The sequence below is a fragment of the Podarcis cretensis genome (assembly GCF_951804945.1).
Source record: "Podarcis cretensis genome assembly, chromosome: 12".
Taxonomy (NCBI): Eukaryota; Metazoa; Chordata; class Lepidosauria; order Squamata; family Lacertidae; genus Podarcis; species Podarcis cretensis.
In genome coordinates, this window is record NC_137181.1 from 35320207 (window position 1) to 35346273 (window position 26067).

Below are 26067 nucleotides of genomic sequence, written 5' to 3' on the forward strand. Positions count from 1 at the left end.
TGTATTTTTCTACATGTCCACCACATATGGTAGAATGTTCCTGAGTCTCCGCATCTCCAACAATTACTTGACACTTTTTTATACATTTTTGAAAGTTTCCATGGTGTTAGATACCATCGATGTTGCATTTTTTGAAAGTTCTCTCTAATCGTGTAACAGTTTGTGAATTTCCAATTGATCTTCCATAAATTTTCCCATTGGGCCATGATAACTCATGTTCTTTATTAGACCTGTTCTCCATGGAAAATGGTAAATTACTCAGCTTTGTACAGGTAACTTTCCCTTTTTATTAGAGTGTAATACTAGCAATCAATACTTCAATTAATACACAGTCTCAGTCGGGTGATTATGAGTGTATGAAACATACCAATAATATAATAGTAAACCTGGTTTAGATGTGCATTCTGTCTTTTAAAACTGGGAGCTCTGTGTGCTTTCTTTTAACTGCTTGAAGATAGGCAAGTATGCATTTCTTTAACAGATAAAGGGAAGGGAAGAAAAATGTGTGCCCCACAGTGTTCACTTATTAAGCAATTAAGGCAGATCAAATCATTACTTGGGGTCTTGTTGCAGTTAATAGTCACAAAAATGCTCTCATTGATATCCAGCTGTTGAGAACCCACCTTTTCAGAAAGCTGTCTCTACTAAACACAGTTTCCAGAGACACCTGTTCCAAACTAATACCTTTGCTGTTCCTTAGGTGGAGGACTTAAAACAGAGACTTGCCTCTCAAGAGGCAGAGCTGCAACTGAGAAATCAAGATGCTGAAGCTTTGATTACCAAGATAGGGCTTCAGACTGAGAAAGTGAGCAAGGAAAAGGCCATCGCTGATGCAGAGGAGCAAAAGGTCAGTGCAATTCCACAATTTAGTGTTGTTGAGCTATATTTAGTACATAATAAACCTTTGTAGGTGAACAATTTTGAACACCTACCTCTCCAGGGAGCATAAAATCTAAAGAATTATTATACTTACACATGTTTCAACATTTCACACCATGATTACCACTTGACCTTTCTTTACATTATGCATTTTTCCAACCTTTTAGCTCTTTTAATGATATGAAAGAACAATAAGCACTGAACTCATTCAAGCATATAATAGATGGGGATCTCGGGAATCAGGCCTGTATGTAATACAGTAAAGGTCAGAGAGTCATCTCTGAGCACTTCAGGTTTTTAAAGGCTTTTTTTTTTAGTTCAATTGAACAGCTCAATTGTTCTTGAAGTCCATTTCACTGACCTGTACTTTCACTTCCAAATTTTCATTCTGTGATGTACTTTCTAGGGTTCAGCATTAGCTGTCCAGATTCCGTGTCCTTCTGCATACTGAACTCATGTTTCATATTAACATTACTTACATTTGGCTTCATTAACCAATATACAGTGGTACCTTGGGTTAAGTACTTAATTCGTTCCGGAGGTCCGTTCTTAACCTGAAACTGCTCTTAACCTGAAGCACCACTTTAGCTAATGGGGCCTCCCGCTGCTGCTGCTGTGCCGCCGGAGCACAATTTCTGTCCTTATCCTGAAGCAAAGTACTTAACCTGAAGCACTATTTCTGAGTTAGCGGAGTCTGTAACCTGAAGCGTATGTAACCCGAGGTACCACTGTACTTTTTCAGTTCTGTTATGTAAGACTAGATACATACAGAAAGTATGATTAAAAAAAGAAAGTTTCACATCTTGCTATTTCCCAACCTAATGACTTGTAAACCAGAACAACTTAGGAAATATGAGCCAAAAGGCATTCCACTCATTCCCCGTATTTCCTTTGAACTCTCCTGCTACAGGCCCTGTACCACATCCCACACCCTGCTGATGTATCCCCCAGCCATCAGGAATAGCTTGGCAGCGGCTGGGAGCTGCCGTGAAGCCTTACTGCATGAGTAGGATCTCATGATACTAGCACATGGGGTCATCCAATGAAGCTGAGTGTTGAAAGATTCAAGTTAGTGTTTAACCCAGTGATGGCCAAACTTGGCCCTCCAGCTGTTTTGGGACTACAATTCCCATCATCCCTGACTGCTGGTCCTGTTCGCTAGGGATGATGGGAGTTGTAGTCCCCAAGCAGCTGGAGGGCCAAGTTTGGCCATCACTGGGTTTAGACAAAAGGAAATGCTTCTTCACATGGTACTTAGTTAAATTCCCACAAGATGTAGAGATGAACACCATCAGTGACCACAGTATGCCTCTGGACACCATTCTAGGTCTTTGGACTGACCCTGTTCTTATGATGTTCAGAGCCCAACTCATACATACTCTCCCAAGCACACCTGCAGCTCCTGCACCCACAAATCCAGCATTTAAAGCCCTCCACACCCCAGCTCTAGCATCTGCAAAATGTAAAAGGCAGAGTTTCCACCCATTCCAGGGATGGGGTGTGGGGGAAATGCTGCCTATTCCTCTCAAAAGAGCAGGCAGGGGGCTTTATCTTTTATCACAGTGCTGTGGAATTTAGCACTAAGATCAAATATCCTCTCTGGCTACTCTTTAGAGAGCATATCTGCTATCTAGGGATCACTGTACAGACCAAGCAGGTGGTCCACAATTTGTGACTTGGAAGGTCAGATTTGACCCACCAGTTGTAGATTAGCTACTCCTGCTTTAAAGGTCAACACTTGCGCCTTGAATTGACCTCAGAATACAAACTTGCAGTCAGTGCAGGTTGTGTAAAACTGACAGGATAGAACCAAAGTGCCTGGCACTCACCAACAACCTGAACGCAGTATTTTGTACAGTGGTACCTCGGGTTAAGTACTTCGTTCTGGAGGTCCGTAATTAACCTGAAACTGTTCTTAACCTGAAGCACCACTTTAGCTAATGGGGCCTCCTGCTGCTGCTGCACCGCCGGAGCACGATTTCTGTTCTCATCCTGAACAACCAAAGTTCTTAACCTGAGGTACTATTTCTGGGTTAGCGGAGTCTGTACAGTAACCTGAAGTGTATGTAACCTGAAGCGTATGTAACCCGAGGTACCACTGTACTAGGGATCCCTCACTTACTGAGCCTCTGATTGCTGTTACAGTGGTGCCTCGCAAGACGAAATTAATCCGTTCCGTGAGGCTCTTCATATAGCGGTTTTTTCGTCTTGCGAAGCAAGCCCATTGACAGCTTAGCGGATTAGCGCTATTAGCGGTTTAGCGGCTTTTAGCGATCAGCTGTTAAGCGGCTTATCAGTGGATCAGCTGATAAGCGGCTTAGCGGCTTAGGAAAATGGGGGGGGAAAGGGGGAAAAAACCCGCAGGAACTCACAAGACATTTTCGTCTTGCGAAGCAAGCCCATAGGGAAATTCGTTTTGCGAAGCGCCTCCAAAACGGAAAACCCTTTCGTCTAGCGGGTTTTCAGTCTTGCGAGGCGTTCGTCTTGCGGGGCACCACTGTATTCGGTAATGTTCTGATGGTGTTAGGATTGGGGGGTGCTGTTGACGTGTTTCAAAACACACTTTTTGAAGCAATAAGCTTCAGCACATAGTGTGATTAGCAGGAGATAACTTTCTGTCAACAATTTAAAGAATAAGACTTACTTTTTGTGACCCTCAAAATAATCTCATCATATATTTCCTTAACTGCTTGCCAAAAACACTTTCAAAATGAATGATCAACATATCACTGATTATAATAAATTTAAAACCTTGTCGGTAGTGGCACCCACCCTGTAGAACACCCTCCCATCAGATGTCAAGGAAATAAACAACTATCTGACTTTTAGAAGACATCTGAAGGCAGTCCTGTTTGGGGCAATTTTTAATGTCTTATGTTTTTACAAATTTTTATATGCTGTAAGCTACCCAGAGTGGCTTGGGAAACCAGCCAGATGGACAGGGTATAAATGATAACATTATTATTATTATTATTATTATTATTATTATTATTATTAATTGTAACTGCCTCAAAAGGCTTAAATTGGTCTACAAAGATTAAACAATATAATTTATTCAAATTAAGAGGGCATTGGGCAATAGATATATCTTTCAACTACAGAGATCCAGAAACATTTTAATGCTACATATTGCAATAATTAACACTGGTATTCCCTTTTTTTAAAACCTGTTGAAATAATAGTGGTTCATCATGTACAGAACATGATAAATACATAAGTTTTAATAATGGCTTTAGCAATAGTGCAATGTCAGGTACTCACTGCCTTCCCTACATTCTATTCCTAACTGTGTTTGCTCAGAATTAAGTCTCAATTGATTTAATTGAAGCCTACTTTGAAGTAATTAATTCCATGATTGCTGCCTTAATCAAAACTTAAGATTGTGTGTTCAAATAGGTTGTTGCCATCCAAGCAGAAGTATCTCGGAAACAGAAAGAGTGTGAGGATGACCTGGTGAAAGCAGAACCTGCCCTGGTGGCTGCTACTGCAGCTTTAAATACGCTTAATAAGGTAAATAGCAAACTATGGTATGGTTGTCTGCCATGTGACATGTTGACTGCAAATTCGCTACCCCAAATACAGCCTGCTCACTTTTCCAAGAATGTAGTTTGGGATGATTACTAGCGTAGTTTTCATGCTCTCATGGAGCAGACTTAAGTCTTTTTCTCTTTGTCGGTCTTTCCAGAATATTCCATTTTTCATGTAATGAATGCCAAGCTATATTAAATTATTTCATGGCATCCAAACAGCGTTCCTTCAGTTTGGATATGTTGCATTTTACCAGAGCTCCAAGCACATTAATTTGCCCTGGGTAATCTTTTCAACACTTCTGCGTTTTGGAATGTGCCTTTTGTGACAATGACATGTATCAATTTGATAGTTTTAATGAAAGTTGAAAGACTTCATGAACCCATTCTAGCGATCAGTTTTTGCATCAGATTCCATTTGGAATTGCATCTACTTGCGTGAAACAAACAACCTTCTAGCTCCACTATGTGATAAAATGTGATACGCTTATCGTAGTTAAACACAGAACAGTATAATTAATAGCACAAAAATATCCAAACCAATTAATATTTCCCCCATTAGAACTTAGACAGTATCTCTTATGCAACCATGGAAACAGTGACATCCCAGTTGTGACTATATATTGGGTGCAGAGTGTTGTACTGTATGATCTTTTGCTCTGATACAATAGCACCTGTTATATTCTTACAGTTGTCATTTGTTCTCTACTTATAGACATCTTCAGCTCTAGTAGAGGAAGGGGATCACAGATAGCCAAGTTACGGAACAATCATAAGTGGGATTGGGACAGGAGTTAACTGGTGGGCAATCTGCCATCTCCAAAACTCTGCCAGCTAGGGTGCAAGGTGAAGGTGGAGCTTGTGTCTTTTATCCCCTCTGTAGCTTTCCTCAGTAGTTACATTGACTGTCAACCGATCCAAGGACACCCCTGGCTGACCCCTGGAATGCCTCAGGTTGAGCCTTGCCACCCACACACGTATGTCCATGCAGCTTTCCACAAGCATACTTAGGCAGAGCAATCCTAACCCTTGCCAATCTCTTCAAGTTGTCACAATGCTTTTGGCTTTCTTTCAACACCATCTTTGTTGCTGTTCTTCAGGTGAACCTTTCTGAACTGAAAGCCTTCCCTAACCCACCAATTGCAGTGACCAACGTTACAGCTGCTGTAATGGTCCTACTGGCGAATAAAGGGAAAGTACCAAAAGACCGAACCTGGAATGCAGCTAGACTCTTCATGGGAAAGGTTCTTGCAACATTATCACCATCTGTAAATTGCATTGCAACCTGATGATATGACTCTGAATTTAAATAATAATGTTCATGTATATATTGAGACACAGGAGTAAACTTCCTCAGGGTTGTGGATTTTAGCCCCACGTTGGGCAAAATATTCCTGCGTAATGAGTTCACTAGATGATCCTTGTGGTCCCTTCAGACTACAATTCTATGCTTCTAGGATTCTACTTATCATTTGCAAGTGCATATGCATGAAATGACTTACTTTTTAAATCAATACTTATTTGCTATTTTAAAAACGGGGGTCACTACGCTTGTTTGGGTTTTAACCTTTTGTATTTTGAAATCAACTTGCAGGCTTGAAGTGTTATTCAACAATAATAAGTTAAGTGCATTAACTGCCTTCCAGGTTGATGAATTCTTGCAAGCTTTAATTAACTATGACAAGGAGCACATCCCAGGGAATTGTCTAAAAGTGGTCAAAGAACATTACTTGAAAGACACGGAATTCAACCCAAACCTGGTTCGCACTAAGTCATTTGCAGCAGCTGGCCTCTGTGCTTGGGTTATCAACATAGTGAAATTCTATGAGGTACTGAATGTGTTTGTTGCAATTGGAGAAAGAAATTGGGGGAATAGCTTAGGTATCTGGTGGCCGCTCATTAGCAAGATGAAGGTAAAAACTTTGTGTAACTTATTTTTATTAGAACATATTAAATGGATGTCCCTCTTAAGTTATGATCTAGCTGCTAAGATATGTGAGCAAGTTCAGTTCAAACTTTCTCTTCACCATGAACTTACCAGGCCGTCTTACGCAAGTCCCCATCTCTCAGCCTCAAAAGCGCTGGAAAATGCCTTATCGGGGTGTTACCATCATTAGTGAAATAATGTATGTGAAACACTTTGAACACTCTAAATGCACAATGGAAATGCTAAATAGTATTTTGCACTCTATTAGAATGTTAAGAACAGCATCGCAAAGCCAAGTTTTCAGACTGTGGCACAACATAGAGAATCCAACCTTGTGATATGTGTGTGGGTACAGTGAAAGCAATGGGACTTAAATCAGGCATGATTAGCATGTCCTTAACTTGGTTTTAGTGAGGCTAAAGAATGGCTGATACAGTCTGGATACAACCCAGTATTTAAAAAACACAAAACATCATGTCACCATCCTTTCATGTACACCATCAAGTACTGCTTTTTAAACCTCACAAGGATAGGGTGTTGGGTTCATAAAGCACCTTGCAATGTAATGAGAGAAAACCAATGGTGAGTAGATGGGATGGGTAGGGTAGAAGGAGATCAACAGTAGGTGGAGCTAGAGCTAATGATATGAAGAATTGCAGCCAATGACAGGCAAAACAAACTCATTCTGCCCCCCCCCCCGGCTCCCTGATTAGTTTTACAAAGGCAAAACAGAGATTGAGGAGGAGGAAATGAACGGGCAGTGCCATTCTCCTGGGCAGGGTGTAAATAAGAAGTCAGGCAAGGGGGGGGGGCAGGTTGAAGTTGGTGGGCCAATGCTCTGTCCTAATAAACCAGCCTCCCTTGGAGACATCGAACCTTTCAGCAAAGGAAGGAAAAGACTTCCATTCATATTGGAGGCTAAGATTGTGATGCACCAAATAACAAACACAGAGCAATCTGATAGCAAATGGTTACTGAAATACAAGTGTTTGATTATCTATCATATTCCAGGACGTTACTTTTAATTAAATGTATATCTAATGCATCCAATTTATCTATTGTGTGATGTTTCTTCCTATGACTTGCAAGTGCGTCTTGAAAACTTGAAAAGAAGGGAGGGTGCGATCGATTCCGGCTGAAATATTGCCTAATAAACTGTGGAAACAACTGAAGGTTGCGATAAAAACATGACCGTTTCATCACTTCTTGTTAAAACTTTTTTGTGTTATCATAGTTTTAAGAATTTCTAATATTGGAATTCCCAGGTATACTGTGATGTGGAGCCAAAACGCCAAGCATTGGCCCAAGCAAATGCTGAACTTGCAGCAGCTACTGAAAAGCTGGAAGCCATCAGGAAAAAACTTGGGGTAGGCCTTACTCCAGTCCTAATTTTGCACTACTTTGTAGCAAATCTAACAAGCTAGCATTCTTTGTGGCAATGCACAGAGGCTGTCTGTAAAGATAAGGTGTTTTATTGCTTTCTAGCCCTGCCAGGTTATGAAGCTATTGTTTTGGTGTCTAATATATGATATAGTTATATTGGGCGTTATTGCATTCCCCCCCATAAACCAATTGAATATATCTTCTTTTTTTGTTTGGGGTGGGCGCTGAATCTTTTAACATGAAATTAGAGAATTTCCCCCAAACCCATTCAGCCACATTAACATAATATACATTTATTTAAATAAATATAATTGTCATTGATCACTTTTTGCAAATGTGCAAGATACAAAACTAGTCCTCTTCTAGATTAATTCAAAGCAAATTCTAGCCATGGGGGATATGACCTCCTATTACTTGCAAGATAAATTGTGTGCTATTTTGATTACCCACCCTTTCAAAATATAATTAAAGATCTCAGCTACTTTCAAATTCAGCTATGTAGCCTATTCCTCACTCCTTAATTTGAGTTCTCTGCCAGTGCTTATAATGAGATTAGATGCTGCTCCTTGTACATTTGTATGGTGGTAACTTTTCTATCAAGTAGCATCCTTTATCAATACTTGATCCATTTGCTCATTGGCCTTCAGTTCTCAATGCATCCCTCAGCATTATGTCTGTTTGCCATTTATTGGCCTACTATTCTTTCTATCGTTCAGCAAACCTAACGCCTTTGAAAAATAGAGTCACAGGTAGTCGTCCCCATCTTATGGATTTCCAATGGAATCCTGTCCCATAAACCAGTGCTTTTCTATTGGGAAAGCATGGTTCTAATTTTTCATACAGAAGTATTCTTTTTACCTAGTAATTTTCTGTAATGATTAATAAATGTTGCAGCTATTACTTGGTAATCAATAACACATCATCAATTTGGATGGCACTGTGCTAACAACCCTTCATTTTTAATGCCTTCTAAAATATATTTCAAAATGACAAATTAAATCCTTGTCAGCTGTATGCAACAGCAAAATTAATGTTGTTGAAACGGATATTATTATTTTTAAATCTTTCCATGAAAAGATTTTACATGATTCAAAAGGTTTATTTCAATCTACACAACTCTTTCTACGTCTCTGATATGTAAACTTTGCTTCTATCTATGTGGTGCAGAAACGTTTAAGCTGTGGCCTGTGTAACCTCGCAATGACTGAGGAGAGCCCCTGCATTTAATACCACATTGCACACTGGTATCCAAAGACTGTCTATTCACATTTAGAGGCAATAAATGTTGTTAAAACATATTTTAGAGTGCAATTCACCTATGGATGTAAGAGGTCTCTGAGCAGACTGTAGGGTGGGCAACACAACCCCCTCGGAATGCTCTTACATCCATGTTTTATGCAGAAGTAAACCTCACTGTGTTCATTGGGGCATAATCCCCTTTTAATGGTGTTCAGGATTGTAGCCTCAATTTTCCCAAACATATTTCTCAAACTCAAAAACCAATGAAATGACACCAAACAAAATTAAGTTGTAACCAAAGCTTTCAGTTGCTTTGAAATTCACTCTTCAGTCTGGTCTGTAATAATCTAGAAAGGTTTGTGTGGATTTCCCAAACTGGCTTCATTTTGAAGCTGACTGTAAAACTGCTATATACCTTCTCACAAATCTTAAGTTTTAGTTTTTAGTTTTGTTTTACCATATATAACATTAATCACTGGATTAGCAACCAGTGATTCAGAAGTGTGTGCCTAAGTGTGCCAGCATTCTAACTCAGACTCCCATGCTGGAATGCTCCTAAAGAAAAGTCCTCAACAATTTTAGAGCTACTGTGCCTTTAATTAATTTCTTCTGTGTTTAAAATGAAAAGTCCCGCCCCCCTCCGAGGGTGTAAATCTTTTATTAAAGCCTCCCAGGAACAAAAATGACAATTAAATGAGAGTTTTCAAAGGGCAGTTAAGGCATAATTAATTCCTAATCTCCAGCCATACTTAGAAGAGAGAATGAAGGTTAAATCTGGTAGGAAGGTTTTCATTAACACTGGAAAGTACCTTTTGTTGAATGGTACCTGTAAGTAAATCTTAGAGGACACTTGACTATGGATAACAACATTGCTAGATATTAGTACCGTACACTACTATGTGGAACGTTGGTGAACTGATGGGACTGGACCAGTTTCACAGAAAAGTGTTTTCTGATAAATTATGTGAGAATCTTCTGTTTCACAGACACCCCAGACTGCTGGAGAATCTCAAGCCCTACCATATAATATACATTTTTTTGTCGTGAAGAATTTTGGACTCAGTTGTGGATTCGGTTTTAATATTGTTGAAGAAAGCAATAGGTTCTGGCTCTGCTCCTTCCAGTCCTCCTTTCCTTCTTGGTGGTGTTGGTTCAATTAATACTGAGCAAAATATTTCTCAGGAGATACTTTTTTTTCTTCCTGTTGGAGCATTCCATCACCTTGTGGAGAACTGTTGGTGAAATGGCTCCACCAGTTTCATCTCCCAAGCACATAAAATTTTGGCAGTCCATTTGCACTTAGCCCTTTCCCACTGTCAATTGACTGTAGGAAAGGAAAAGCTCAGAAGCGTTAAATGGCCCCAGCATGTAATCATTTACATTTTCATCTTCCTGAATTGCATTCTGGCATACCCAGGTACAGGCTGCATTCTTAAAAAAAAAAAAAAAACCTATCCCTTCATCATCCAACCTGGCACTTGAATCATAAAGAACAGTTCCAAGACTCACAACTTGCAACCCACAGAGCCATGCATTGCCCACCACCTATTAGGACCTGCTTAATACAAGACAATCCCACCTTACTTTGAAGACAGAGGCAGGCACAAAAGAACAAGATGTTTATTAAGCTGTTGGTGAATTGTCCTACACAGCTGATGAGCTGAATTTGGCATGATGATTCACAAGTTTTGCGGGCCGGAAGGCAGGGAAAAAACAATCAAAGGCAACTAGAAAAATATGGGGAGGAGTTAGCCTGTAACTCCCATCTAATGAACAGCAAACAAACTTTGCTGGTTATTCCCTTCCATGAGAAATATAAGATCCATCTTAATAGAAACAGACTCACTCCCCACCCTCTCAAAAAAGAGCCTGTTGGTCTTTTATTCAGTTCTTGGCACTAGAAATATGCTTTGGGGGGGGGGGCAGGTGTCCACATTAGCCTTCTTGCTACTTGCTACATTCAAGACTTGTTCATAGTCCATTAAACATCATAGGATCACAGTTAATGTTCCACATTGCTCAAGTCTCCATTTAAAAGCTCTCGGAAGAGCTGGTGGCATTTTGCCATGCAGAATGGGTCAACCTTCAAATCATTACCATAAATGCCTCCATAAACAAAATTGGATCAGCTACCTCATTACCCACATGAATTCTAGTCACACTTGTGTATTTGGTTAACCAGGCATTGCGGCTATTTCACTTCTCTACAATTTTAACACTACCAATTTTATCACTCTTGGGTTTCCCCCACCCCTGTGGTTCCTGAATTAGCTTTGAGTGGTCTCCCTGTCCATGGCTATAAAATACATTACAATGGCTTTGAGATTATAGATACATTTTATATGATTGCAAAATGAGGTTATAGTGGCACACAGAATACCAAGATAAAATACTGGCATTGAAGTCTTTACATCAGCCTTCGACCGTCTGGTGCCCTCCAGCTGTTCTGGATTGCACTTTCTATCAGGCCCTAATAGACATGTTGGCAAAAGCCACTTAACATCATTGACAGTTTCAGATGGATTTTATCTGATAAGCAGCTCAGGAGTTCTGTCCATTTCAGCTGATCTGCACGAGCAGGATGTCTTTTGAAAGTCCTCATATATTTGCATAAATTGCTCAAAGAGTTTGGATCCAGCTGTTTCTCTATTGCCAAAGCGACTATGTCGACTAAAGCTTTCTTAACATCAAAGGTTGTGACATCAGCAGCTGAGACGATGGCAGCTAAGGGGCATGATATGGGCAACTGAGATTCTTGCATGAATTATAAATGCGACATGAGATGTCCAAGGGACATGAGTGAGAGAAGATGAAGGAAATAGTAGTGAGGCAAATAGCATAAAATATTTGACACTTGTGGCCTGCCATTTTGGTGAGGCTTCAGATGGTTACTGTATGAAAGTATTACCATTACAGTGGTACCTCAGGTTACATACGCTTCAGGTTCCATACGCTTCAGGTTAGAGACTCCGCTAACCTAGAAATATTACCTTGGGTTAAGAACTTTGCTTCAGGATGAGAACAGAAATTGTGCAGCGGTGGTGCAGCGGCAGCAGGAGGCCCCATTAGCTAAAGTGGTGCTTCAGGTTAAGAACAGTTTTAGGTAAAGAACAGACCACCAGAATGAATTAAGTTCTTAACCCGAGGTACCACTGTATTTTTATTATTCACCAACAGGAGTATGTGAAGGATGAGTGATGAAGGAATGAATGAAAACTATCTCTCTCTTTAGGAACTGGATCTCAATCTGTGCAAACTCACAGCATCCTTTGAAAAAGCAACAGCAGAAAAAGTCAGATGTCAAGAAGATGTCAGCCGAACCAATAAGACTATAGAGCTGGCTAACAGACTTGTTAAAGGACTTGAGGCAAGTAGGATATTCATTAATATCATTCTCAGGAGTTCTGATCAAAGCAGGCGAACCTGTATTCAAGAGAAGGGTCTTGGGGAAACGAACTATTTCTGGAGTGTCAGGTTTTAGATGCCTCTAAGTTGCTGAAATGAGAGCCGCTTTAAACTATCAGGAAGAGGAAAAACACTAACCAGTATGGCGACATGGATATTGTGCAAACTGCCCCAGCATGGAGCTTCTTGCTTGCTCTCCTTCCCTACCTATTGGAGTGGTGTAGGTTAATGTGTGCACACGAAAGGATTAATTTGAGGCAGAGTTTATTGGCGCTTAGCTCCAGAACCAGTTTTCATTACCAGGACTGAACTCTGTGAAATAATAACACATTTCCATTGAGCATAAGAAGAATCTATCTTTCTACTTAAGTAATCATCCTCATTGCTCCTTATTATCCATGACTAAAGTGTGCACCAAAGATTTCACCTTCCAGTTACATGCAGCAGTGAGACTCTTTGATCTGAACTCTAGGAGAAAGTTTGCTACTTATTGGAAAATTATTGGGAAAAGCAGCTTATATAGCATTCTTTCTCTCTCGAATAGAAGATGTAGAGAATTATTTTAATTTTTATTGAGCAATAGATGGAACTTCATAGATGATGGCTCCTAGACGGTTCCTAAAAAGTCTAGGTCTGTTCAGGCTCCAATAGCTAGGTTGGTTAGATTAGAGATTGCCTGGGCTAGAAATTAACATCATTTTTTTAAACTAGGAATTCATCGTAATCACCATGTGCTCCACCACCAGACATGCTTAAGAAGTTCATTTCCATATGTCCCAATGAGATGCTAAGACAATTGTTTATTTATTCCTTTAAGGAGCTCTATGAGTACGCACACTTCAGAACTCTGGAATAATTATACTGTAGAAATTTATTTTTTGGTGGGTGGGAAGATATTGTTGCAGGTGCCTTCCCCTGCAGTGTATTTAGCCTAATTGGCTATCCAGCCCTAGACATTATGCTGCTGTTTTTGCATCATATGTGATATGTTTGCTCTGTGGGTTGTATATCCCCAGAGAAAGATCTCTGTAACTAAGTCGCTAGATCTGTGCAGAAAAGTGAACACTTTCTGACAGCATGGTCAGCCTTTGGTTAATGAGCACTGAGACTGAATAATCTTCAGGTCAAGACGGAGTCATTTTGTATCCACCCACAATGCACTTAACCTTTGGATAAGTGGGCTACAGTCAGTGCATTGTTTCTTATGTTCATAAAAGGCATTAATCTTATTCTAATCAGTACAGAATATACACTTAATTAACAAAAAAAGCACACCCCCTATAAGGAATTTAGTTTTCTAATTATTTCCATCTGCAGAAAAGCATCTTCATATCAAAACAGATAATGATTTAATGGTTAGTTTGCACATAGTTGTTTTAATTATTTAATTATTTATTTAATAATTTTAACGTGATGGCACTAAGCCAGTGAAATCAGTGGGATCCAAGGAACCCATTTGTGTGCATGGGAAAACAGACAGGCATACACAGAGAACACGCACAAGGAACTTCAAAAGTGGTTTGTGGGTCGTTACTGCAACCAATCGGAAGCCATGCCTTGGTTTTTGAACGGTTCTGGGAGTTGATTGGACTCTCAGAACGCATCATGTTTGGCAACCAAGGTAAGACTGCATAGCAAGAGTGGGAAGTGTTTGGACGTCCAGATCTTGATGAGCTACAACTTGCCTTACTCCTAACAAGCATGACCAGTGGCCAGGGATGACAGGAGTTGTGGTTCATCAACACCAGGTAGGCCAAAGGTCCCCATATCTAATGTATAGGGTTGAGCTGTTGGAAACCAGTAGAATGCACAGGAGTAAGTCTCACTGGAATCTGTGGTCTTACTTATGATTAAACCTGCATAGGACTGCACTGCTAAAAATAATAGTATTTATAGCTGAAGTGCCCTGCAGCTTGCATTCCATTTACTCTAGAGTAGTTTTGAAGGGGAAATTGCATTGCATCAACATTATAAGTAGGTAAAAGTTTTTTTTAAAAAGAATTGCATATCCTTGGGTCCTGCAATGCCTTGCTTATATATTTAGTTGCTACTGTGTTAGAATTCTCCAAGTTTCTGTTACTACCAAACAGTGACAATCCTCTCCACTTTAAAAGTACTTGTGTAAGCTAAGAAAGAAAAAGAAAATATAACAATTAATTGAGAGCATCAACACTTTTCCTCAGAGAATAAATTCTTTTTGACTTAAACAGGAGACAGTTAACTTCTGAAAAGCATCAAGACTGATGATTTTGTCTATATGCCATTGACCTGGAAGCTCAACCATTCAGACTAATAAATCAGGCAATTTATATTTAATCATTAACTAACTCCCGAGCTGAACAGCTGTTCAAAATTAGAAATGGGTCACCCCGGCCAGGATGATATTACAGGCAATCTATAATGCATTAGAATAAAATTATAGTGATTTTTAACTGTCTGGAAATTTATTACACTACATGTTCCAACTCTTAAACCCTTGTTAGCCAATGTCACTTGTGATTTATGATGCTGGGGTGGTACAGTAAAATTACTGAAGATTTAAATAGACAATCATTCTATGTTTAGTAAATCTTCAGATTTCAAAGCTAGTTTGTAGAATGAGGTAGGTGCACTTTATTGTTTATGACTTACCAGCCAGTGACAATGAGGGAAAGAGAATGGATAAATCAAAATTCCCTCCTGCAAGTTAATGGGTTTGTTTGGTTCACTTCAGCTAGTGATTTAAGAAAGGAACTAATAGGTTCTGTAAAAGATACCAGATATCAAGAATGTTTTATACTGAAATAATATAGAATTGTGGATTGTAATAGCTGCTAGTTTAAACAGCAGAAACTGTTGTAATCTCCTTTGCTGGGCATACTTTCTGCATATTGAAGTTCAGTTTAATAGCTGTGTTTTGAAATTTCAGCTTCATTCTCTGAGAGCCTGTGAATGTGTAGCTGTTTGTTTATTGATTAGAGGATTTGTATCCTGTCCCTCATCACAAGTGGTGTCAGGGCAAATCACAAAAAAGGAATAATATAGAATTTTTAAACCATGATCACCACTGCATATATTAAATGTTACATTATGGCCATGTTACCATGTGCATGACATCTACATTGCAAGCACTCGCACAACCAATTGGTGGAAGAGGAGACCTTCAGTTGGTGCCACAAGATACACAATGTAGGAACCAGCCAAAGCTTGGAGGTAGGCACCAGCCGAAGGCCCTCTGCCAAATCACAAATGTTGTTATAACTTGGGGGTTTCTTCCCAGCAAGAGGTTTGATGGGCACCTAAGTTTTGCCATGGGTACGGAATGATTAGACAGATCGAGTTTTTGCACATATCTCTGCTTAATATATGCTAAAAGCTGTTAATGGGTTGGCCGCCCATGATGGCCCCATATGGTCTGGCTTGGAACCTCCTTGACAGCCATGGGGCTGTCTCAGTATATCATTGATTCATCACATGTTGCTGGGCATACCTTTGTCCTGGTCTTTGCCATAGAGCATATTACTAATGCTCCGTTGATTGGTGGACTGTTTGTGTTTGTCTCAAATGCACTCAACCTGCCTAAATCTACTGTATTGATCTTCACATTTTGGCAGAAACTCTAATCTAAGACCAAAAAAAAAAACCGAACAAAAAAACCCACTTGTGTGATTTCCCCATGCTACTTTATAATTTTGTCTTTCAGTCTGAAAACGTTCGCTGGACCCAATCTATTAAAACCTTTGAAGCACAAGAAATAACAGTATGTGGGGATGTTTTGTTAACGGCAGCTTTTGTTTCTTACATTGGATCCTTTACCAAACCCTATCGCCAAGAGCTGATGGAACGCATGTGGCTTCCATTTCTGAAATCTCAAGAAGTGAGTGTTTGCAATGCAAAACTTGGTATGGAACTCTTGTGTCTCTGGATTCTGTTTTTTTTACGAAAATGCAGTTCTGCTTTTCTCCAACTGAATGCAATTTATTTACCCAATGTGCCATTGCCAACTAGATTGTATCTGCCCTTATTCACAATATCATCTTGTTAGCTCTTTTGTTAACTTTATTATAAAGTTATATTTCTCTTTGCTTCAAAGATTCGCATTCCAGTCAGTGAAGACTTAGACGTGATTGCCATGTTGACGGATGATGCAACAATTGCAGCATGGAATAATGAAGGTCTGCCCAGTGACAGAATGTCAACCGAAAATGCCTCTATTCTTACAAACTGCGAGCGCTGGCCACTTCTCATAGACCCTCAACTTCAAGGAATAAAATGGATAAAGAATAAATATGGAGCTGACCTTAAAATCATACATCTAGGACAGAAGGGGTATGTGTGCATTGAAAAAGTACTCCTATGCATAAATGACAACATGATACATTTCTTTTCCAGCGAAGGTGGGTTTTAACCTATATAGTCTAAAGTTTGCATTGCTGTTTCATAATAGATCTCCTCTCACTTCTGTTTAACTCTGTGCTTATCAAATCTGCCACTGCAGGGAGCCCTCCTAGTTCACTGAAAGTATCTCAAGTGCTTCACTGTAATGTATCAAGCTGTTAAACTTGAACGCAGGCATCGGGTAATGCTCTCTGGTAGCTGTTTTCCAGTGCTACGGAACAGGTCTCTGATTTGGCCAATGGGATCCTCCCTCCACCAAGCATACAATTGTTCAAGCTTCCTCAGGTGTATCTAGGGCAAAACAAAAACAGGTAGCCTGGACACTTTCACTTTTGTATGAATCCAAAGATTGAGCAGGGAGTGAAAGCAAGGAGCCGGGTCATTGCTAGCCTACTGTAAGGTTTTTGTAGGATGGGAAGCTTTGGGGAAAGTTTGCTGACCTATCTTATGCTGTAGAGTAGAGCACTCTTATATTGTGTGTGGGGGGGGGGGGGAGTCTCTCAGTGCTTTCCCTCCCCCTTGATCCATTTAAGATGCCTGCTGGGAAGGGGAATAGAGAGGTATGTGCCACCACTGACAACTAACAGTCCCATACAGAGAGAGAAATTCAGAAAGCAGTAGTGTCATATAACCCAGATTTACTTACATGGGTACTTCTGCTGCACTACCGTTCCCCCTGCTCTACCACATCAGATTTCTTCACTTCCCAGCTTCCCAAATTTCTTCACTTTCTACAGACGTTAGTAATCCACCCGTAGCATCATCTTCTAATCCTATTTTATGTTGTTACATAAAGGTTCCTGAAAACTATTGAAAGAGCTTTGGCTTGTGGGGATGTTGTCTTGATTGAAAATTTGGATGAAGCAGTAGACCCTGTACTTGATCCCCTGCTTGGAAGGAACACGGTTAAAAAAGGGAAGTAAGTACCTTCTGGAAGAGGTAGATGATGCTCCTGTGCCTTTTTATGTATTGTTCCTTTAGGCAGTGCATTGTGAAACAGGTGTATTGATACTGGAAATTTGGATGTGGCTCTTGGGAGAATCTAAATCTTTATGCAAACATCAGAATCCTAATAGAAACAATGTAATTTATTGATGCACTTACTGCCCCTCGTTAGGAACAACAGAGTCTGACCACTGGTCCACCTAACTCGATGTTATCTAACTCTGTCTAGCAGTGTCTCGCCAGAGTTTTAGACATGGGTCATTCGTTCTTCTTTTTTTTAATAATATTTATTAAGGTTTTAAAGGTTACAAAAAGAAAAAGAAAACACACCAAGTTAAACACAAACTTGTAAAAAAACAGAAAAGTAGAAACAATTAAAGAAAACCACAACAAACCTTCCCATAACTTATCTTTCATTTGCTTGTTTCCTTGACCTCCTCACACCTCCCTTTTTTGTATTCTAGTTCAGTTAGCTATTTCAACAAATCCTTTCCATCCTTCCCAATTTTTATCCTATAATTTATCTTAATATAATGTAACTTTACCTTTCCTCCTTTCATCCATTAACAGTCTATTTTTACTTAGTCCTTTGTAATATTTCTGCTAAAGCCACATAACTTCATTCCAGCCTCCTTCTAACATTCCTTAATTTTACAATGTTTCTGTAAATAAACTTTAAATTTCTTCCAATCTTCTTCCACCTACTCTTCTCCCTGGTCTCGGATTCTGCCAGTCATTTCCGCCAGTTCCATGTAGTCCATCACCTTCATCTGCCATTCTTCCCGGGTGGGTAGATCTTGTGTCTTCCAGTACTTTGCAATAAGTATTCTTGCTGCTGTTGTAGCATACATGAAGAAAGTTCTATCCTTCTTTGGCACCAATTGGCCGACCATGCCCAGGAGAAAGGCCTCTGGTTTCTTCAGAAAAGTATATTTAAATACCTTTTTCATTTCATTGTAGATCATTTCCCAGAAAGTCTTAATCCTTGGGCATGTCCACCAAAGGTGAAAGAATGTACCTTCAGTCTCTTTACATTTCCAACATTTATTATCCGGCAAATGGTAAATTTTTGCAAGCTGGACTGGTGTCATGTACCACCTGTATATCATTTTCATTATATTCTCTCTTAAGGCATTACATGCCGTAAATTTCATACCTGTGGTCCATAACTGTTCCCAGTCAGCCATCATAATATTATGTCCAACATCTTGTGCCCATTTAATCATAACTGATTTCACCGTTTCATCCTGAGTGTTCCATTTCAACAGCAAGTTATACATTCTTGACAAATTCTTACTTTTGGGATCTAACAGCTCTGTTTCCAATTTTGATTTTTCCACCTGGAAGCCAATTTTTTTGTAGACATGGGTCGTTCCTACCTGTATAGAGAAGTTTTAAACGTTTGTTGCTTCATTGTGTTTTTAGATTTTGTTGGAAGCTGCCCAGAGTAGCAACCTCAGTCAGATGGGCGGGGTACAAATAATAAAGTTGTTGTTGCTGCTGTTGTTGTTACCAGCTATACCTGGCATTGATTATTACCTGTACCTGGCATTGACTAGGAGAAACACCTGTCTGAAACCCTAGAGAGGTGCTGCCAGTCATTGTAGACAATATTGAACTTGGTGGACCAATGGTCTGACTCTGTCATTCCTAATTGTGCCCATTTAAGTAGTCTCCCATTTACAGTGGTACCTTAGGTTACATACGCTTCAGGTTACAGACTCCGCTAACCCAGAAATAGTGCTTCAGGTTAAGAACTTTGCTTCAGGATAAGAACAGAAATTGTGCTGCTAGCTAAAGAGGTGCTTCAGGTTAAGAACAGTTTCAGGTTAAGAACAGACCTCCGGAACGAATTAAGTACTTAACCTGAGGTACCACTGTAGTTGAGAAAAGTTGTCTTAAAGAAAGGGAAATATGCCACCAGGAAATTAAATGTTTTGGGTTCTCACAATATATTCTTGACAATAGGCCTACATATACAACATGTGTGGGTGCATATCTTGGGGGACTTGTCGCTGCTTGCCCAGCTTGCAACCTCCTCTCACTCTTCCCTCCACCTCCATCCTGTCTCCCCTTCCCCCTGCCACGTCAACCCTTTAGACTTTCTCCTTTCCACTTCAGCAGTAGCTATGGATCCCAAAGCTCCTGCATGAGGGAGGGAGTGGTAAACCCTCCAAACCAGGTGCCACTTACCTGTGGGGAAAGATATTAAAGGTACTAAGGAGGGACAGCTACATTTCTCCCCACACTTCTTAAACCTCACCAAGCTGCCTCCTCCTCTTAGACTTTCTCCTGTGAGGAAGAGGGAGGTGGTCCATGTGAGCCATGAAGGAACACTCCACTTTCTTTAGACCTTCTCCCGCAAGGAGAGGAAGGAAGGGTTGGTGGCCCAGGCAAACCACAGACAAACACACCATTCTCTTGAGAGCTTCTTGTGTAAGAAGGCAAAAGGTTGTAGCAGCCAAGGGAAGCCATGAAGGAACCCCCTGTTAGGATATAGTTCCATTCCACCTTTAGAACAGGCATGTGGAGTTATTGTATGTCACATGTTTACTTCCAGCACAGTCTGCTGGGAACATCTGTTGTATATAGCTATTGCTATACTGCTGTTTTGCTTGGACACGAAGGGAAGCAGACATGTTCTTCCTTTGTTCCTGATGCTGTATAAAGGCCTGTAAATATGCTTACATATGCCTCTGTCCACCACTTCCATTGTGAAGATTTATTCACTCTGCTGATTAGAGCGTGCTCAGTCTCTGAAGGCTTCTGAGGCTTGAGTCGCTGATAGATGCTGTTCCGATAACCAGATTTCGCCCGGCTGCTGGCCGGTGGCTGGAGCCAGCTGGGGGCCAGCCAAATTCCCCCATCTCCCCGGATGCATCCCAACACCCCCCACCCCCTTTAGACCAGTGTTTCCCAAACTTGGGTCTCCAGCTGCTTTTGGTCTACACTTCCCATCATCCCTGACCACTGGTCTTGCTAGCTAGGGATGATGGGAGTTGTAGTCAAACAACAGTTGGAGAGCCAAGTTTGGGAAACACTGCTTTAGACCTTCTCTCATGAGGAGGAAGGAGGCGGTAGGCTGCGGAGGTAGAGTCACAACAGCCTAGGACAGCTCTTCAGCAGCCATCATGCTTGGAGGAGAAGGCTGAAATGGCATAATTTGTGCAGGGGCAGCAGAGCCCCGATCTGTTGTGACAGTTCCCCTGCAGCTCTCCTGGACCATTTGTTGGGCCACCTGCTGGTGCTGCTGCTCTGTGATGGCCTGGCAGCTGTCAGAAGATGGTCATATTGCTGTAGTTCACAGAGCCACCTGTCTGTGACTTAAGGAAACTGCAACATGACAACACTTAAAATTGCATGTATGGAGATGGGGATAGGGACATTCTTTGAGTTTATGTGAACTACATTATTTGAACTTTTGTGAACTTAATTGTCATCAGACACTTAGGTGTATTGTTAATTGTAAATGATAAATTAATACAAGTGTATAGAGGATTTTTTTTTACATTTTGTTTTGTTGTTGTTGAAGGATTTGGACAAACTTGTGCCCAATCACAGCTACAGTCAAATATTCCCCCCCCCCATTTGATTTCAAATACCATATTTTCCCATTTATAAGATGATTGTTTTCCTTAGAAATAATTGGCCAAAATTGTGTGTTTTCTTATACACGGATAGCAGAGGGTGGTTGGGCGATTGGTGGCAGAAGCCAGCAGGAGATTGGCAGCAGTGATTGGGCATGTGATTGGTTGTTGAGGCAACTGGTCAGTTGATTTACGGCAGTTGGCGGCGAGTGTGCAGACGATTGTTGGCTGTGGCGATGCATGCAATTTGCAGTGGTGGGCAGGCAGGCTGTGCCCCCCCCCAAGAAGCTCAATGACTGTGGGCAATCTCCCCCCCCAAAAAATGCTCAATAACTTTGGGCAATTCCCCCCTTTTTTTGTTGCGGTCCCCAAAAATAGGGGGTCGCCTTATACATGGGGGTGTGTTATACACAAAAAAATACGGTACTTTTTTTACTTAGACAAATCTTGGGCTTACCCCAAGGTCTCCTGATGCCTCACTGTTGGTGGTTGGGTGAATTGTGGGGCTTTGGCTACATCTGTAGATGAATTAAATTGGTGTGTGTGTGTATGAATGAGAGACGAGGGGATCTTCCAAATGAGGATACACTTCACTAGCAAAAGTGAATACTGCAATAAATATATTCATTTCTGGAGGTGCCACAATTCTCTCTGTTGGTGTAATGCATGGTTCTCCCCATAGAATTGAATAAGCGGTGATTGATTTAATTGGTCTGAGTCCTTCCTTTCATTTTAAAAACATAATCCATTAAATAGTTGATCACATGTTGTACAGGTCTCAAGCACCAGTTTTTGCAGCAAAGTTTAGCAAAGTTTTCAACATTTTATGCTTTCTTAATTTTAGGAATTGTGTCAGTGTTTGTCCCTCCCCCCCCCCTTCCTAATAAAGAAAGACTGAAAAGAGGCAGATGATAGATATGGTGCAGACCAACAGTTGAAGTTCATTAATAATTGGAATGTTGTAGAGTATGAAGTAATGAATACTAATTACTCCTTTCATGTCTGACAGCACCCTGTGGACCAATACATCAGCTCAGACTTTAATTTGGTTCTAGTAATGGTTTTATCAATAGTACATTAATTCTGTGTTTGAAAAGATATACAGTTGAACCTGACCCACACACTTGCTACTGCTGTCATAAAATGACCACATACTGACAACAACTGGGTAATTACAAATAATTAGATCCACTGAGCTTCAGACAATCCTAATTTTAAGTAAAATATATCTTACAATAGCAATCGACAGAAAGCATCACTGGGAAGATTTATCAACTTGTGCTCCTTCCAAAGCAAATTTACTAGCTTTGCATATTAGCAAACCTTCTGCTCTATGAAGCCACTTCATAAAATTTTAACCTGGCTCCGTTTTATTGAGATTATTCTTGAGCTGAAAACTTGCTACATTAAAGAAGATGCAGCCCTGCAATGTGGTGTCTTAGAGATGGCACAGCTATTGTTCTGTGTACTAGTCGTAGCTTTAAGCACTGGTCTAGAGAGAGATATACGCATAAGATGTGGCTCACAAATATTGTGCATGGATAATAGCCATCCATAGTGTAAGGAGATATCAATACAGTTGTTATAATCCCTCCAGCGAAGCCCACCACTCACCTGAGCCAAAAATCCTTTTTTCACCACCACTAGGTAAGCCTACCAGGGCTAAGAAGAGGGCAATTATTATTTGTTGGATTCTATGTTTTGCTATATATAGTTATCCAATATCTATCATCTATCTCCTGCTAAGGGATTCTCCCATGAAGCAGCCAGGTGTTCCCACCTTTTAGGTGGGAAAATCCAGTTTATGGGCAGAGTGTAGCTGGTAAAGTATTTAGAGAAGATTATCTCTCTAAGTTAGCCCCTTGAATAGAGCATCTACCTATAAATGATTTTTTATTTTATTTTTTGCATCTTGTTCCCCAGATTGTTTAGGATACCTGAAAGGAACTTCTACTGCTTTTCTCATATTTTTGATTGACAGCAAAGTTATATATATCTTTGTGTACTGGTATCTGTAGATCAGAAAGGCAGTCTCTCTGCATTCAACGGTCTTTTAACAACCAAATAGTTTTATTATTACCATAATTATAATTGAGTTTTCACAGTTATTCCTGTCACCAGAGGTAATTCCCTCTAATGCAACTCTCTAGTTATGCCAACACAGTTATGAGCCGAAGAGAAGGCCTGAAAAACAGATCTGTGTTCTGTGCTAAATCAGGCCTTCTGAAACATAAACTATACTTCAAGACCTTACGCTACTGATAGCATCAAGGACTTGGTTCAAACATAATGCTAAATCATTTTTTTAAAAATGAGCCTCAGCTGCACAGGCCAAGGAAAAGGGGGGGGAGGCTATGAACCTCAGGGACACTGCAGCTCAGCCTTCTTTGCCTCAGTCTTCTCCGATAAAGAAAACAATGCCCAACCTGAAGAATTTGGAGCAAATGATTCAGCAGAGGAAACACAGCCCAGAATAACTAAGGAGATAGTACAAGAATACTTGGCTAGTTTAGATATATTCAAGTCTCCAGGGCCAGATGAACTGCATCCAAGAGTATTAAAAGAACTGGCAGATGTGATCTCAGAACCACTGGCAGTCATCTTTGAGAATTCCTGGAGAACAGGCGAAGTCCCGGCAGACTGGAGGAGGGCAAATGTTGTCCCTATTTTCAAAAAGGGGGAAAGAGAGGACCCAAATAATTACCGCCCAGTCAGTCTGACATCAATACCAGGGAAGATTCTGGAGCAGATTATTAAGCAAACAGTCTGTGAGCACCTAGAAAGGAATACTGTGATCACCAATAGTCAGCATGGATTTCTGAAAAACAAGTCATGTCAGACTAACCTGATCTCGTTTTTTGACAGAATTACAACCCTGGTAGATGAAGGGAACGCAGTGGATGTAGCCTACCTTGATTTCAGCAAGGCATTTGACAAGGTGCCCCATGATATTCTTGTAAAGAAGCTGGTAAAATGCGGACTTGACTATGCTACCACTCAGTGGATTTGTAACTGGCTGACTGACCGAACCCAAAGGGTGCTCATCAATGGTTCCTCTTCATCCTGGAGAAGAGTGACTAGTGGGGTGCCATAGGGTTCTGTCTTGGGCCCGGTCTTATTCAACATCTTTATCAACGACTTGGATGATGGACTCAAGGGCATCCTGATCAAATTTGCAGATGACACCAAACTGGGAGGGGTGGCTAACACCCCAGAGGACAGGATCACACTTCAAAACGACCTTGACAGATTAGAGAACTGGGCCCAAACAAACAAGATGAATTTTAACAGGGAGAAATGTAAAGTATTGCACTTGGGCAAAAAAAATGAGAGGCACAAATACAAGATGGGTGACACCTGGCTTGAGAGCAGTACATGTGAAAAGGATCTAGGAGTCTTGGTTGACCACAAACTTGACATGAGCCAACAGTGTGACGCGGCAGCTAAAAAAGCCAATGCAATTCTGGGCTGCATCAATAGGAGTATTGCATCTAGATCAAGGGAAGTAATAGTGCCACTGTATTCTGCTCTGGTCAGACCTCACCTGGAGTACTGTGTCCAGTTCTGGGCACCACAGTTCAAGAAGGACACTGACAAACTGGAACGTGTCCAGAGGAGGGCAACCAAAATGGTCAAAGGCCTGGAAATGATGCCTTATGAGGAACGGCTAAGGGAGCTGGGCATGTTTAGCCTGGAGAAGAGGAGGCTAAGGGGTGATATGATAGCCATGTTCAAATATATAAAAGGATGTCACATAGAGGAGGGAGAAAGGTTGTTTTCTGCCGCTCCAGAGAAGCGGACACGGAGCAATGGATCCAAACTACAAGAAAGAAGATTCCACCTAAACATTAGGAAGAACTTCCTGACAGTAAGAGCTGCTCGACAGTGGAATTTGCTGCCAAGGAGTGTGGTGGAGTCTCCTTCTTTGGAGGTCTTTAAGCAGAGGCTTGACAACCATATGTCAGGAGTGCTCTGATGGTGTTTCCTGCTTGGCAGGGGGTTGGACTCGATGGCCCTTATGGTCTCTTCCAACTCTATGATTCTATGATTCTATGATTCATAGCATTATATACATCCCCTCATGGTATGCATTTGATAATATTTAACAGATAATATTAAACAGTTTCCTTCTATCTTAAATCAGACAGTTCTGTGTGTCTTCGTGCAGCAGCAAGATTATTAACTCACTTTTCTGATACATAGGAAAGGCTCCTCTTTTTTTGCCTCGAACTTCAGGCTAGCTGTGCAACTTTCAGAATTTTTTCTCTTCTCCAGTAGTTTGAACAACTTGAACAGTTGGCCTGCTGTGATTGCTAAGTAACAACTCTGCACCTGATATGTTCAGATTCACTCTCTGCATTAGCTGCTAGAGTTCGCCAGTTGGATGTGGAAGCTTTTAACTTCAAACAGCAGGTTTTGAAGCAGGGCTTTTTAGATGTTTTTTGATAAAACACTTTCCCCCCTTAAAGCATGAGGATACTGCTCACATTTGCTTTCTTTCCCAGGAATCTGCCTGCCACTTTTCGTCACCTTAAAAGTTCACCTAAGCTGTTCTCAAATGTAGTAGTTTGTTTGCTTGTGGGTTTTTGTTCTCCTTCTCCTCCCCATCAGTATTTTAGGCCCACTAAGCATGTTCATTTGAGCTGTTTTTGTCATCCAAAGTCCTGGCCTAATTTCTCTCTAAAGTGTTTTGTACTACAGCTGATTTCGGGGTTCCCTTGAGGCTACTGATACCTCCACCTTTTGCAAAAATGGGGCCAGTTTGGCTATTTTAAAAAACCAGATTCATAGAACAACT

The 26067-nt window shown here is 40.6% G+C and overlaps 1 protein-coding gene across 5 annotated transcripts in view; it reads left to right on the forward strand.

Moving 5' to 3' along the window:
* Window positions 1-26067, forward strand: part of DNAH11 (dynein axonemal heavy chain 11) — a 152436-nt gene that overhangs the window by 92889 nt on the left and 33480 nt on the right. For all 5 annotated transcript variants that reach the window (XM_079947877.1, XM_079947880.1, XM_079947878.1 and 2 more), the window contains 9 exons: window positions 701-847; window positions 4276-4389; window positions 5507-5650; window positions 6053-6235; window positions 7599-7700; window positions 12188-12322; window positions 16043-16216; window positions 16433-16668; window positions 17534-17656. In XM_079947877.1, coding sequence (XP_079804003.1) covers window positions 701-847; window positions 4276-4389; window positions 5507-5650; window positions 6053-6235; window positions 7599-7700; window positions 12188-12322; window positions 16043-16216; window positions 16433-16668; window positions 17534-17656 — 1358 coding nt within the window. The remainder of the gene's footprint in view (window positions 1-700; window positions 848-4275; window positions 4390-5506; window positions 5651-6052; window positions 6236-7598; window positions 7701-12187; window positions 12323-16042; window positions 16217-16432; window positions 16669-17533; window positions 17657-26067) is intronic.